This window comes from Carcharodon carcharias, chromosome 9 (assembly GCF_017639515.1).
Source record: "Carcharodon carcharias isolate sCarCar2 chromosome 9, sCarCar2.pri, whole genome shotgun sequence".
In the NCBI taxonomy this organism is placed as follows: domain Eukaryota; kingdom Metazoa; phylum Chordata; class Chondrichthyes; order Lamniformes; family Lamnidae; genus Carcharodon; species Carcharodon carcharias.
This window is the reverse complement of record NC_054475.1, coordinates 4,682,769-4,697,021: the sequence shown is the minus strand read 5'-3', so window position 1 is coordinate 4,697,021 and position 14,253 is coordinate 4,682,769. Positions and strand designations below refer to the sequence as shown.

At 42.3% G+C, this 14,253-nt stretch overlaps 1 protein-coding gene across 1 annotated transcript; it reads left to right on the top strand.

Moving 5' to 3' along the window:
- Positions 1-546: 546 nt before the first annotated feature.
- LOC121282089 (pepsin A-like) lies at positions 547-12,373 on the top strand. The gene is made up of 9 exons (XM_041195548.1): positions 547-632; positions 1,847-2,006; positions 3,420-3,537; positions 5,172-5,290; positions 6,533-6,732; positions 7,255-7,374; positions 9,084-9,228; positions 10,846-10,944; positions 12,209-12,373. The coding sequence occupies exons 1-9, from the start codon at positions 577-579 to the stop codon at positions 12,356-12,358; spliced, it is 1,167 nt and encodes a 388-aa protein (XP_041051482.1). The 5' UTR covers positions 547-576; the 3' UTR covers positions 12,359-12,373.
- The last annotated feature ends 1,880 nt before the right edge of the window (positions 12,374-14,253 follow it).

Genomic DNA, 14,253 nt, shown 5'->3' with positions numbered 1-14,253 from the left:
CTCACATTCTTTCTGGGAGCTTGCTGTGTACAAATTGACTGCGATGTTTTCTACATTACGATAGTGAATATGCTTAAATGTTCTTTATTGGCCATAAAGCACTTTTGAGGCAAATTGGTGCTATACAAATGCAGGCCTTTTTCTATTTCTTAACTTCTTATAAAGGACCCACCTGCCACCCAACTTCTTTATCCTTGAAACATGTTCTAGGTTTCTATAATCGTAGAATGCTCCAAGTACTAAATGTGACCAACCTATAGTACAAGTTCCAACTGCAAGAATTAAAAGTTATCTTGTTTTTAAATATACATGTGGCCTTCTTATTAGTTCTAAAGTTTTATTTTTTGAGATTGACATGTCACATGGCAAATTGTGAAAACATCAGCTGATTATTAAATAACATGTATAATCTGAGTGTGCCCTTCCATAAGGACATCATTACAATGATAACGGTGATATTTTTAACAATCTACATTATTTGACTTTTTGAACAATGAAATAGGCTGATACAGAATCGTATAAAAACACCCAGAGCATTCACAAATCTCACAGACGTCCTGACAAGCGCCTGACAAGATGAAGTGGCTCCTCATTACACTCGCCTGCATTCAGCTCTCTGAATGTTTAGTCAGGTAGGACAATACGCAGTTCTGATGAAAGGTCAGGTATGTACTGTGCAACTGTCCAGAGTCTCAACGCTAGCTCAGAGTTGGAGACATTCGTGGAGAGTCACAGAGACCAGGGGAATTTCACATTGGAAGTTGAAACTTTCCAGGCAGTTCCCACTAGCTCAGTGCATGAGGACTTCTACAAAGTCCCGAAGCGCATCTTTGGTCGTATGTTCTGCCTCCGACAATCCGGAGAACAGAAGATTTTGAACACAAATTTCTTGCATCTAAATTTATATTCTTATGTATTGTTTCTTTGTCCTGCATTTTCTAGAAACATTTTTATGCAAACAATTTTGTTTCAGAATTCCGGCATCTGCAGTTTTTTGATTTTATATTAAGATCAGTGGGTGATGGTATTTGGTTCTCTTTCCTGTTAAACATTTCCAGATGAAATATTTCCCTACCGTTGAGGTGTTCTGTTAGATTATTCAACATATTTTTATCAACATATCTTTAATCTGGTGATGGTTTACCAGCTCCTGACAATCTCCTTCCAAGCATATTGCAGAGGAAAATATAGCATCAGCACAAAATAGTCAAAACCGTCCCCAGCTTTGAATTCTATGACATGCACTTGACTAACAAATACAGCAACTTAATATTTTCTTGGTTAGTCTAAATTTTCTGTACTTTCCCTTGCAGGTCCCACAAAGACACCTTGACCCATGCGCTGGGCTTTTGCAAAACCCTTCCCCAGATTGTGATCACTACTCGATCGCTGCCCCCAGCCCCTCCACTACACCACCCCCATGCCCCCACCCCCCACAATGACTACCTGGCTTCTGGGGAGCATCCCTGCGGGTCCCTGGCAAAAGCTTCCTGCCTCCCCAATTGCTGCTGTTTACCGGGAAGCGATTCCTGCTGGAGTTGAGTGGCAGTCCGAGTCTTCATTTGGAAATGAGGCCCAAGAGTTCAAATCTCTCCAGGCCTCAGCATACGAGTTTGCCACTCTCCACAGATTCCCCGAATCCAATGCACTGAACCTACACCGAGTTATTTTTCCGTATGCAAACATTTCAGTTAATGAGCTGTTTTGAAGCAGGAGTTTTGCAACTCTGATGTTTATAACCGTTATTACAGTGCTGGTTCACAACCTCTAGTTTGATTAAAAGACCTAGAAAAGTTGCTCACAATGTCGATTCAATTCTTACTGTGTCTCCTGTTTATCTTCACAGGGTTCCCTTGAGGAAAGATAAATCTACCCGCCAAGTTCTTAAAGAACGTGGGCTTCTCGAGGAATTTCTGAAGAACAACCATTACAATCCATATTCCAAATATGCAGGGCCCTTCAACACCCAGTCCATGGCTACAGAGCCTCTTTTAAATTATATTGACGTAAGTAATCTTTTCACTTTTGCTGAAAAAAGAGGAACAAATTCAGGGGGAAATCTAGCGGCAACTTCATCAATTGCAGCGGGAGTCAAGATCCTATCGGACATGGACATATGATCATGTCATATGACATATAAGATCCTGAGAAGCCTTGACAGGGTTGGTGGGGAGAGGATATTTCCTCATGTGGGGGAATCTATGACTAGAGCCACTGTTTAAAAGTAAGGAGTCCCCCATTTAGGACAGAGGTGAGGTGAATTTTTTTTCCCTCAGAGGGTTGTGAGTCTTTGGAACTCTCTTTCTCAAGAGGCAGAGGAAGCAGAGTCTTTGAATATTTTGAAGGCAGAAGTAGATGGACTCTTGGCAAGCAAGGAGGTGAAAGGTGTTTGGGGGTAGGCAAGAATGTGGATTTGAGGTTACGATATGGTGAAAGCAAATGAATGAACAAATATGGCAGATTAATGAGAACAGAGTGGCAAATAAAGCCACTCCATTTTAGCTGCTCCATCAACCGGGGAGAGCTAACACTAGCCCACCACTGAATTTGGAAGCATCATTTGTTCCAAGGAGTGGAGATTCTGGTCTGGGATATACGACTAGTGAAGATCACTCAGATAGGGTGGGGCCAGGTAGAAGTGGTTTGCAAATGTGAATGAGGAAGCTGACAGCTGGGAGGCAGTGTAGTTATGGCAAGGGCAGAGATGTGAGCATTCAGGAACTTGGAAGCAAAAGTTCAGCTACAGAGCACTAAACTAACTAATGCTTGTGAAGATGGCAAAAGAGACAGTTGAGAATTGGATTCTGAAGGTGCTGAAAGCAATGATGAGGGATTTTGAGCCTATGGGAGAGACAGGCCGGGTGAAGTGGGAACCGTGAGCTGTCTTGGTGATAAGCATAAGATAAGCAGGTCAAAGTTGAGCATAACTCAAAGTTGTACACCCTCTGATTCAGCCTGGCCGGACAGATTTGAGTCAGATTTGCCAGCACGAATCCAAGAAAGTCACTTTGCCAAATCCAAGGCCTGATGGTGGGCTGTGGCTGCACAAGACAGCAACAGACTGAAGTGGGCAATGGTGCCAGAGCAATGGGTGTCATTGGTGTACACATGCAAACTAACGCTGTGCTCATACAGAGGACCAAAACTGCCTCTGTCCTCGATTACACGGGTCTTTTTGTTCCTGTGACAGAGTGTCCAGGATTGCCAGATACAGCATATGGAGGAAAATCAGGCAGATTCCTATACAGTTCACACATAGGGCCTTCCAACCTCATTTGTTTCTATGAACTTCACCTAGACTCTCCAATACACCTCAGCACAGGAATGGGAAAATCTCCCCAATGTGTCTACATGTACAGAAATGCCGAATTGAGTCAATTCTAACTTATCTTGTTACATGTATTAAAATATTCCTACAGATGTCTTATTTTGGAACAATCAGCATTGGAACCCCACCACAGAGCTTCACCGTCATCTTTGACACTGGTTCATCCAATCTTTGGATCGCATCAGTTTACTGCAGCAGCCAATCATGCAGTAAGTATTCATAGGGCAGAATTTAACCCCTGTCGGGTGGGTTGAGAGGGGGCAGGTGGGAGAGGGCAGGAAGCCAGAGCCGATTAAGGCTCGCCCAGCGTGAAGCGTGAGTGGCAGCTCACAGCGCTGCCTGTGTGTGCCGGGGCAGGGACTGTAAGCACAAACTTCTCACATGTACACGAGTGCGTGCTTGCAAAGCTCGCTCAGGCACAGAGCTGCCTCACGGAGATGGAGACTTTTCAGACAAACAAATAAAGGCACATAAAATGTTATAAAACATGTCCCCTCCTGTGACTCTGTCACACGAGCAGGGACATGGCATTAATTAAATTTGACAATTTGTATTTTATTTTCATTTGCTTTTGGAAACCCCATTCCGCCCGTGGATGAAGTTTCCTAAAAAGTGCAAAGGCCACTGGGCTTTTTCGCCTGCCCACCAATCGTAAGAAAGAGGGGTTGACCTAGGTGTAGTTGGATAACAGGCATCACAGGGCAATTGCAGTTGAACTATAGTGAGTGTGAGGATGGCACAAGACTTGACAAGTGTGACATACCATGACAGCTGATCTCCTGGTAGGAATAGTAACAGGCAGCAGCAGCATGACACCTACGAAGGATGCTTAATAAAAGAAACTAATGCTTCAATAAGTGTTCTGGCATTATGTGACTCATGGGCTTTCACCCAGAGAATTGAGTTTGATTACAGCGCACGCAGGGTCAGCCATAGTCAATGGGTAGCATTTGTTCTTCCACAACAAAAGTCTGTGGCTTCAAGTCCCATTCCAGAGATTTGAACAGAAAAATCTGGCTGACACTTCAGTGCAGTCCTGAGGGAGTGCTGCAGTGTTGGAGGTGCCATTTTCTGGATGAGACTTAAAACGAGGCCTCATAAGCCTTTCTCAGGCAGAAGTAAAAGATCACATAGCACTGTTCCAAAGAAGAGCAAGGGTGTTCTTCCCAGTGTGTTGTTCAATATTTAACCTTTAACCAAACCACCAAATCAGATTATCAGCTCATTATCAGGTCATTACCACATTGCGTTTTGTGAGAGCTTGCTGTGTATAAATTGGCTGTTGCCTTTCCTACATTACAACAGTGACTACACTTCAAAAATACTTCACTGGTTGTAAAGCTATTTGGTATATCCTGTGGTTGTGAAAGGCATTATATAAATGCAAGTCCTTTTTTCGTATTGATGGGACAAAGGCCTCCTACATGAAATCAACTTGGCTAGTCTAAGTAGTTTCTTAGTGATCATGGACACACGGGATAACACTGCCCAAGTATGAAATTAATTGGCAATCTCACAAAGAGAAGCCATATGATGACAGTGTCAAGAAATATAAAATGGTACATTAGTGCATTGCAGCAGAGTCCCATTGTTGGTATCTTTCCTCTAATGCTAACCCGTGTAACTTGAACCTGTGAGCTCTTGATAATAATGCTGGTTGCCTGATATGTAACGTAGTTCATTCACCAGCACCAATATCCCTCACATAAATGAGTGTAAAATTCAACAGAAACAAATAGAACTACAAACGAAGAATTAGAAAAAATATTTTTGGTAGGATCTATGCTCGACCCAGTAGTGGAATAAAATAAGCAAACCATTAAATCGAATACTATTTTTACAGAAAACCACAAGAAATTTGCACCAAGCAAATCATCAACTTATCAGGCAACAAACCAACCACTTTCCATTCAGTACGGTTCCGGCAGTATGACTGGGATCCTGGGCTATGACACAGTCACTGTAAGTACATTGTAACTTATACTAATAATGTTATAACAAAACAGTGTCAAAATTCTTCAATTGCCCATTCAACTGTGGGTTTGCTGACTATTAATATCTTCTACTATCAGATCCCAGCCTTCAGACTGACCAGAAACTTAACTGAACCAGCCACATGAATACTGTGGCTACAAGCGCAGGTTAGAGGCTGAGAGTTCTGCAGTGAGTAACTCACTCCCTGACTCCCCAAAGCCTGTCCACTATCTACAAGGTGCAGGTCAGGAGTGTGATGGAATACTGTCCACTTGCCTGGATGAGTGCAACTGCAGCAACACTCAAGAAACTGAAGCCTATTTACACAGAGGCAACAATGCATACCATCTATAAGATGACCCTTAGCAACTCACCAAGGGTCCCTCAACAGCAACTTCCATACCCTCAACCTCTACCATCCGCAGACATGTGGGAACATCATCACCTGCAGGTTCCCCTGTAAGTCACAGGCCATCATGGCTTGAGCTACATCAATGTGCCTTCACTGTTGCTGGGTAAAAATCCTCCCTAACTCCCTCCCAAACTGCACTATGGGTATACCTACACCATGAAGACTGCAGCAGCTTGGGATGGCAGCTCAACATCAGCTTCTCAAAGGCAATTAGGGGTGACCAATAAATGCTGGCCTTGCTAGCGATACTCGTGAATAAAAAAAGAGAAAATTCCTTTTGTCCAGCAGTTATATGTCCTGTAACAAAGAGCTAAAAAACATTGGCCTATCATTTTCACCATTTCTGAAATTGCAGATGATAACAAGACTAATGAAGGTGGTGGTCTCCGATGACATGAACATGATAAAAAACAGGCGGATTTCAATAGCTTCAAGGATGTTACCAACAGTTTTTTTTAATTCTAATATCTTTCAGGGTTCAAGTCTCATACTCACCCGGAACCCCAGGTGGGGTACACATGCACTGTTTGCTACATAGCCAAAGAGACATCAGGTTCCTGTGAGGTTAGGGGTTTTCAAAGCAGCTGTGGATTTTCTACCCTCATATCAATAAAAGCTGTTGCTCAGTTAAAATTGAATTTTGTATCTTTGTAAAGTGTCAGCCCAAGGAAAACCAACCATCCCATCATGTTAGACTTTCTCATTACTGTTGTATTCATTAAATTAAACCCATGTATGAACTGGCTAACAATATGGTTTATTGATGATTCTCAGTAGAATAGTTCTTCAGAACAAGTTAACTTTCCTCTTTCTTCTAGGTATCAAGCATAAGTGTCAAACACCAGGAATTTGGGTTAAGTAAGACTGAGCCTGGACGCTCATTCTCCAATTCTCTATTTGATGGGATCCTGGGGCTGGCCTATCCAAGCATTGCATCATCTGGCGCCACACCCGTGTTTGATAACATGATGTCTCAGGACCTAGTGAGTCAGGACCTGTTTGCTTTTTACCTGACCAGGTAGGTTTTCTGACCTTACAGTAACTTCCATTTCAGTAGCACCCTACATAGTATGGGCATTTACTTAAGGTCACAGCAGAACATTCTTTCTTGAAAGTTGATGAATACAATGGTCTTTCCCTGCCCTTCTTTGCATTTTTCCAGTGACCCTAATGAACCATTTTCATATCAGGCAGACCCTGTGTCTTCTAGCAAGGTTCTGAGCACGTCCAACTGGATCCCAGTGGGCAAATTCAACTCCTTTCCAGTTATAGAAGGGAACTGGATAATTGCAATCTCGTTCAGGGAATTTGGAGTGAACAATGTTGAATTTCAACCAACACAGTGTAGATCAAGTGTGTGTTTTCTTTTCTTTCGGAAAATATTGACTTTGGTCTGATTCTCAAGGTTAATGATAACACATTGTGTTACCTCGAAAGAAAAGATGTTGCAGCTCAGGATTTTTGGAAGTTCTGTTTATTCTCATTTCAATGTCAGACAGGCCATTGCTGAAATTAACATTCTAGTTGAATTGTTTTACAGACAGCCTGGTGGGTCCGGAAGTGAAGTTGTATTTGGTGGAGTCGATCCAAACCACTACACAGGTCAAATTAACTGGGTGCCCGTCACTCAACAAAGCTACTGGCAAATCAGCTTGGACAGGTAAATGACCAATCCATTTTACAACTGGCATAGATTCTGTAACAATCACATTGCACTCAACATTACAAATCATGTCTTTGATGTGGAAATGTCAGAGTAGTTGTCGAGTTACTGTGTAACAGTTTTCAACATTCAGGAAAAAACACAGGGAACGAGCCAACAAATGGATAACTTCCACATCACAATTAGACCATTGTTTAGATCCAGCCTGAGCGAACAAAAACTTAATGTATCTAAGGGTAAACTTATTGCAGAACGTTACAAAACCACACTCTCTCAGAGACCTTGGCGAATCATGTGCCAACTATTGAAGCTGCATGATTTGCTGTCCATTAAAATGAATCGATTAACGTTAAGGAACAGGGAATTGGATCTGCTGCCTATTCATGTGTCAAGGTACAAATTGCCAGGAAAATGTGCTGGTGTTTTCTACAGTCAGCCGGTGGTCCCTGCTGCCATGTTATAACCCAGGTGACAAAGTTTAAGCTGAACCCTCACAAGAATGTAAATCATGGGCTGAATAATGGGGTCCGGCCGGCAGGTGGGCGAGGGGTGGGCAGGAGGTGGTTGGAAGGGGCGTATAAAATTGCTGCCTTTCCCGTCACCAATCTACCCACCCCCAAACCCTCCGTAATTTTACACATCAATGGAGGCAGTGGGTAACCCACCCACCCTTGAGCCAATTGAAATCCTCATTAAGGGCCTAATTCCACCCCACTGCAAATTTTCCCAGGGCGGGCGGAGGTCTGAGTGAAGTTTGAAGGTCACCAGGTCCCATTCCTGAGGCTTTTGGAAGGGGAGTGGTGACGGGACAGCATTCCTCCTTTACCGGCTGCTTGGGTCCATTGGGGGGGTTGGGGGGGTGGATTCCCCCTAAAATCAGATGCTACCTCACCCTTACCAACTGCAAACCAACCACTTTCAGTTTTCCTCCCTCCTCCATTCTGCGCACTCCAGCCCCCATTTCTCCTCACTGGGGCCAACTAGCCTAGACCCGCCAAAATCCAGGCAACGTGTCTCCCCTTCTAGCCCCATTGCTGATCTCCACTAGGAACTAGATGCAGTGCCAGCAGTGGCCACTATGGTGGGATCTGTATTAGGGGGATGCAGCAGACCAGACAAAATTCCATTGATTTTTGGCAGGAGCGGACAATCCTGGCAGCAGGCGGGGCTGGAAAATCCTGCCCGTGATGTCATTGGAACATCTAAAATGTTTAAGGGGCTTGGCAGAGCAGATGCTAGGCAGATGTTTCTGTACTTCTGGAAAGTACAAAATTAGGGGCTAATGCCTCAGAATAAGTAGACGGCCAAATTGGACTGGAAGAGAAATTTCTTCACTTGAAAAGTGGAGAATCTTTGGAGTTAACCCAGAGAGTTGCATATGCTCAGTCATTGGGTATATTGAAGAGAGAGATTGGTAGGTTTTTGTATACTAAGAGAATTATGGTTGTGGGGATAGTGTGAGAAGGTGGAATTGAGGTCAAAGATTTGCTATGATCTTATTGAATGGCTGAGCCATTCCGAAGGGTAGTACTGCCTACTCCTGCTCCTATTTTTCATGTTCCTATGTCATTGTAAAGAGGTGGGACCAGTGATCAAAACCTTGGTCAAAAAAGGTAGAGTTTCAGGAGTAGGTTAAAGGGGGCAAGAGATTTAGAGGTTTATGGAGGGAATGGGTTCAATTAATGCTTACCGCTTTTTGTTTTCAGTGTGTCAATCAATGGGGAGGTTGTGGCCTGTAGTGAAGGCTGTCAGGCCATCGTTGACACTGGTACTTCTCTGCTCACTGGCCCCAGTGAATCCATCAGCATTATCCAGCTAATGATCGGTGCAACTGAAGGATACGGAGGCCTGGTAAGCTTCCATGGAACACACCAAGTTTTATAATCAACCAAAGGAGATTCTATCGATGTACTTTTCATTTTGTAGCATTTATAAGATGATGATTTATTTAAGAGTTTAATTTTTTTGAAAAAGTTTGAAAACCTGAATACATATATTGTCATTTCTCTTCCATTATTCCTTAGTATCACAAAACACTCTTCAGAGGTACAATATGGGGAGAATGGGTAATAATATGGATTTGCCTCCTGCCTTTCACTTTCACATTTGCATTTCAAGATTGCTTACACTAAAGAGATAAAAATTTCCAGCCTTTGCTGTAAGGACCCTATGTGAAAGGAGTTTTGGCAATCAGGATCAAATTCCTTAATGGACATTGTATCTCAGCGCAAGCCTTGCTCTAATTTACCAATAATTGGGAAGTTATAAATAAATTGTAAATTATAACTCTGGGAGGCCACAGGATATTTGGTGTGTGCCACAATAGTGCAGTATTTGCAGTTCTTCTGAGGTTAGGGCTCAGGCACCTTGTTGGGGTAGAGTAGAGGGGCTTTTAACTCTGCTGTTCCCGACCATGGAGTGCTTGGATGCTGACAGGTACCTGAAAACCTTCCATTTCCTAGCACTAACATCTCTCATCTCAATAAGCATGACTATTAACTTTAAAGATTCACAGTGGTGCCCTGGTATCCAACTTTTGTAGATAGCTGCAAGGTCCAAAAGGATTTCAGTTGAAATGAATACATAGGACAAAGGTCCATTGAATATCCACTGTAAGACAGAGGAAGTATAACATTAAGGCTACAAATTCGGCTGGTCCCCATTTGGTGTTCAGGATCTTGTGAATGTGGATCTTCCAGAAATTTCAAACCGGAACATTGATGTAGGAGGATTTTGAAGAGGGATGGTCCATTTGCATCCAGTAATTCCAACCTCTCAAATGGATCGGCAATGCTAGGACACCAGGAGAAACCAATCTGGTAAATGATGGGTGTGAATCCCACATCGTGACCTGGTTGGTAGCTTGCCTGTTCCACTGCAGGAAGCCTTGTGGTGAAAGGTAGAACTGAACCTTACCATTACAAACTTTACATGCTTCTATTTATAGAACTAAACATGCTTAAACATTATAAACATGCTCCTCAACACCGAACAACCTCAGTTTCAGTCTCCTCCTATATATAGGAGCACAATTAAATCCCCCAGTTAATAGCCACAAGCTGAATACATTGAATTCATTATTTTATAATTAACATTGAAACCCTAAAGAATGTTTTCTATATGGCGGGGGTGGAGTTGGGTTTCCCAGCGCCTCATCCTTCTTAAGCCTAGCAAGTAAGAGCTAATTTTCCAGTCTTCAGGGCCAAGTTGGATTCATCAACAAACACTTAGTGGTCAGGTTTCCTGCCAATAGGTTGCAGGGAGCTTCCCACAACCTCAGCAAGTTCACTAACAGGAGCATCTCAGCACCTGTGCTGCAATGTAAACCACACCTACTTTTAAACATGTCCAACTGCACATGCAATAATGGCATCTTTGATTTTACAAGTTATACAAGTATTTCTTGCAAGTGCTTCTCTGAGAACACTCTGCTCACAATCATTAACAAATACTTTGCCTGTTTTACAGTCCTCCATCAACTGTAACAATTTGCCCTCCATGCCTGATGTAGTCTTCACAATCAATGGAATTGACTATCCCCTTACTCCATCTGAATACACACTCCAGGTATGTAATTGGATGAATTTGATAAACCTGACTTTGAATGGCTTGGCTGTGTTCTCTGACTTCAGTATCCAGTAAAATTGCTTGTCAGCTCACTTCAAGAGAAATTAAGCAGAACATGAATGAAAATGTACAAAATGATCGGGTGAAGTAAATATATTACAGTTAGTGATAAAAATAAATTTTCATATCAATTAATAATGCAAGGGAGGGTCTTTTTTTCATGAATTCTTTCGAGATGAGTGTCACTGTCAAGGCGAGCACTTATTGCCCCATACTCAATTGCCCTTGGGAAGGTAGTGGTGAGCTGCTTTCTTCAACCACTGCAGCACCTGTTGTGAAGGTATTCCCACAGTGTTGTTGGGTAAGGAGTTCCAAGAATTTGATCCATCAGCGATGAAGGAATGGTGATATATGTCCGAGCCAGATGGCATGTGACTTGGAGGTGATGGTGTTCTCGTGCAACTGCTACTCTTGTCCTTCTAGATGGTGAAGGTTTCCGCTTTGAATCGTCTTATTGAAGACGACTTGACAAGTTTCTGCAGTGAATCTTGTAGATGGTGCACACTGCAGTCATGGTGCGCTGTTGGTGGAGGGAGTGAGTGGCCTATCAATCATGTGGACTGCTTTGTCCCAGTCCAACTGTGTTGTCACAACTGCACCATGAAACGTGTAGTGTAGAATTGTATCTGCAGCACAGCAGTGGCCCAGAGACTGATGGACCAAATGATTTACATTTGTCTTTGCTCCATTAAATAGAAACATCAACCAATTTTATTTCAGCCCATTATCCCTGTGTGAGACATAATGTTTCCCAATTATCCAGTTTTGAATCATCAGTGATTAAACATAATTCATCCATTATTAAGTTTCACCAAATCATCACTCTCAATAGTGAAACATTGCCAATTGATTCATTTTTCTAGTGTTTCTAATAGAAATTTATTTTCTCATCCCATTATATAACTTCTTGACCAGCTATTTGACAACTGTGCTCTCAAATGAGAAACTTTCTTTACTCCTTTAACCTGGAAAGTTAGTGGGTGATAATTGACTGGGAAAGTTGGTTACGGCTGACAAAACAGAATCAAGAGCAGAGATAAATTGTTTGCAGTTCATTATTTTGATTTGAGTAAACATAGAGTAATGACAAAAGAGTAAAACATGGCAGGTATTTTCAGTTTTTATTACTATACTTACACAAGGATCAGTATTTGCTATGAAGTAGTTCTGGGGAACTAACTCTCACACTTTGCATCCCTTCCAGGATCAAGGTACTTGCATAAGTGGATTTGATGGCATGTATCTTCCAAGCGCTTCTGGAGGCCTCTGGATTCTGGGAGATGTCTTCATTGGACCATATTATTCCATCTTTGACAGAGGAAACAATCGTATGGGCTTCGCCAAATCTACCTAGTTTAGTCTTCCAGGATTTAATTTAAAGCACATTCTGAGCCCATTTTGAGGTTTTGCTCATTCATTGGCGATGATTGAAGTAGTGGGCCATAAGGTAACACAAGGTGAAAACCTAGGAAGTCTCCAGTTCATGAGTGCTCAAGGTCATCTGATTATGCATGAGATGCAGCAAGGAGGAACTCTAAAATAAAGTCAATGAGCTGGAACCTTTTAATTACATTTGGATGAACCCTTACCACACTGACCCAGACATTCAACAAAATGGCTCGACAAAATGTGCTTTAAATGGTTACTCTTGCAAAGTCAACCTTGGATGATAAACCGCTTTGTGGATACACTAAGATTTTCCTTCTACTCTCAGTAGCCCATAATCCTAAATGAAGAGCTGCCTGTACTTTGGATTAATTGCTATGTACATTAGATCACATGTACAATGATCTATTCCGGAGCCATAAGCTGTCGATATGTTTTGCCTTAATCTAGGCTTGTACATGGAAAGCACGCTAGATGAAGTTAGTAAAACACATTACAGAATCATAGAATTGTTAGAGTGCAGAAGGAGGCCATTCAGCCCCTTTGTGCACCAGCTCTCTGGATGAGCAATTCCCTTAGTACCATTCTCCTGCCTTCTCCCTGTGACCTCGCCCATGCTTCCTTCTCAGAGAACAGTCTGCTTCCCATTTGAATGCTTCAACTGAACATTCCCCCATCAGAGTCTCAGGCAGTACATTCCAGATCTTAGCCTCTTCGGCATAAAGAATTTTTTTCTCATGTTGCTTTTGTTTCTTTTGCCAATTACTTTAATCTGAGGCCTCTCATTCTCGATCCTTTCACGTGTGGGGACAGTTTCTCCCTATCTACTCTGTCCAGACCATCATGAGTTTAAATGCACAATGTATGCAATGTCTCTGTCCATTATGAACAGAAGTGTGAACCATTCTTAATGTAGTAGATGAAGCATCTCCACATGATTTACCTACACAGATTGCTTGGTAAATTGGCACGTTGAATTGCCCATCATTATAAAAGTGCCTAAGTTTACTGCCTAAGCCGAACTTGTGACAATTATCACCATTGTGAATTTTACTAAGATCTTGCAGTGAGGTTGCTTCTTGTTGGTGAACGCCAGACTTGTTTTTATCTTTACTGAGAATCTTTTACTTCTTTATTAGCAAATATAATGACAATAAACTTTGACGAATTGCAAGCATATTGTCCGTTGTTCCTGTTTTGGCTCGCTATGATGGTGGGCTGCACTTCACTTCAGTTACTAACACATTAGTTCTCAGGCCTCATCTGAATAATGTGAGATGGCCCACCTCATTTTCATATGTAAGATGCTTATCACTTGTTTTAAGTGTCCACCAGGAATAGCTGAATAAATGGCCAGTCCTAATATCAAGCAGCACATTTATTCAGACCTCCTTGGGGCACAGAATGTTAGTGGCTGAAATTAGTCCTCTTTAATTCCATTTTCTGCCTGCAAAGATGATGTAATGTGGCCCAATTTCTATTCTCATAAGTCTAAAGACGGCTATTCCTCTGCAACATTTCTACATTTAGCATGTTATGTCTCAAATTGCTTCAAGGCTGTATCCCAATATACTGTTTGCTGAAAAAAATGATCTAACTTGCATTCAAATTCATCCGTTTTGTCATGCTATGACATCATGTTGACCCACAGTCTCATCCCTCGGTTTGGTGAAGGTTGCAGGCCACGCGCAAGCTGCACTTAGTGACCATAGGAACATAGGACTTAGCAGCATGAGTCGGCCATTCTGCCTTTTGAGCCTGTTACGCTGTTCAATAAGATCATGGCTGATCTGGTTGTGGCCTCAACTCCAGTTTCCTGTCTGCCCACCCTAACCCTTGATTCCCTTGTCTATTAAAGAATCA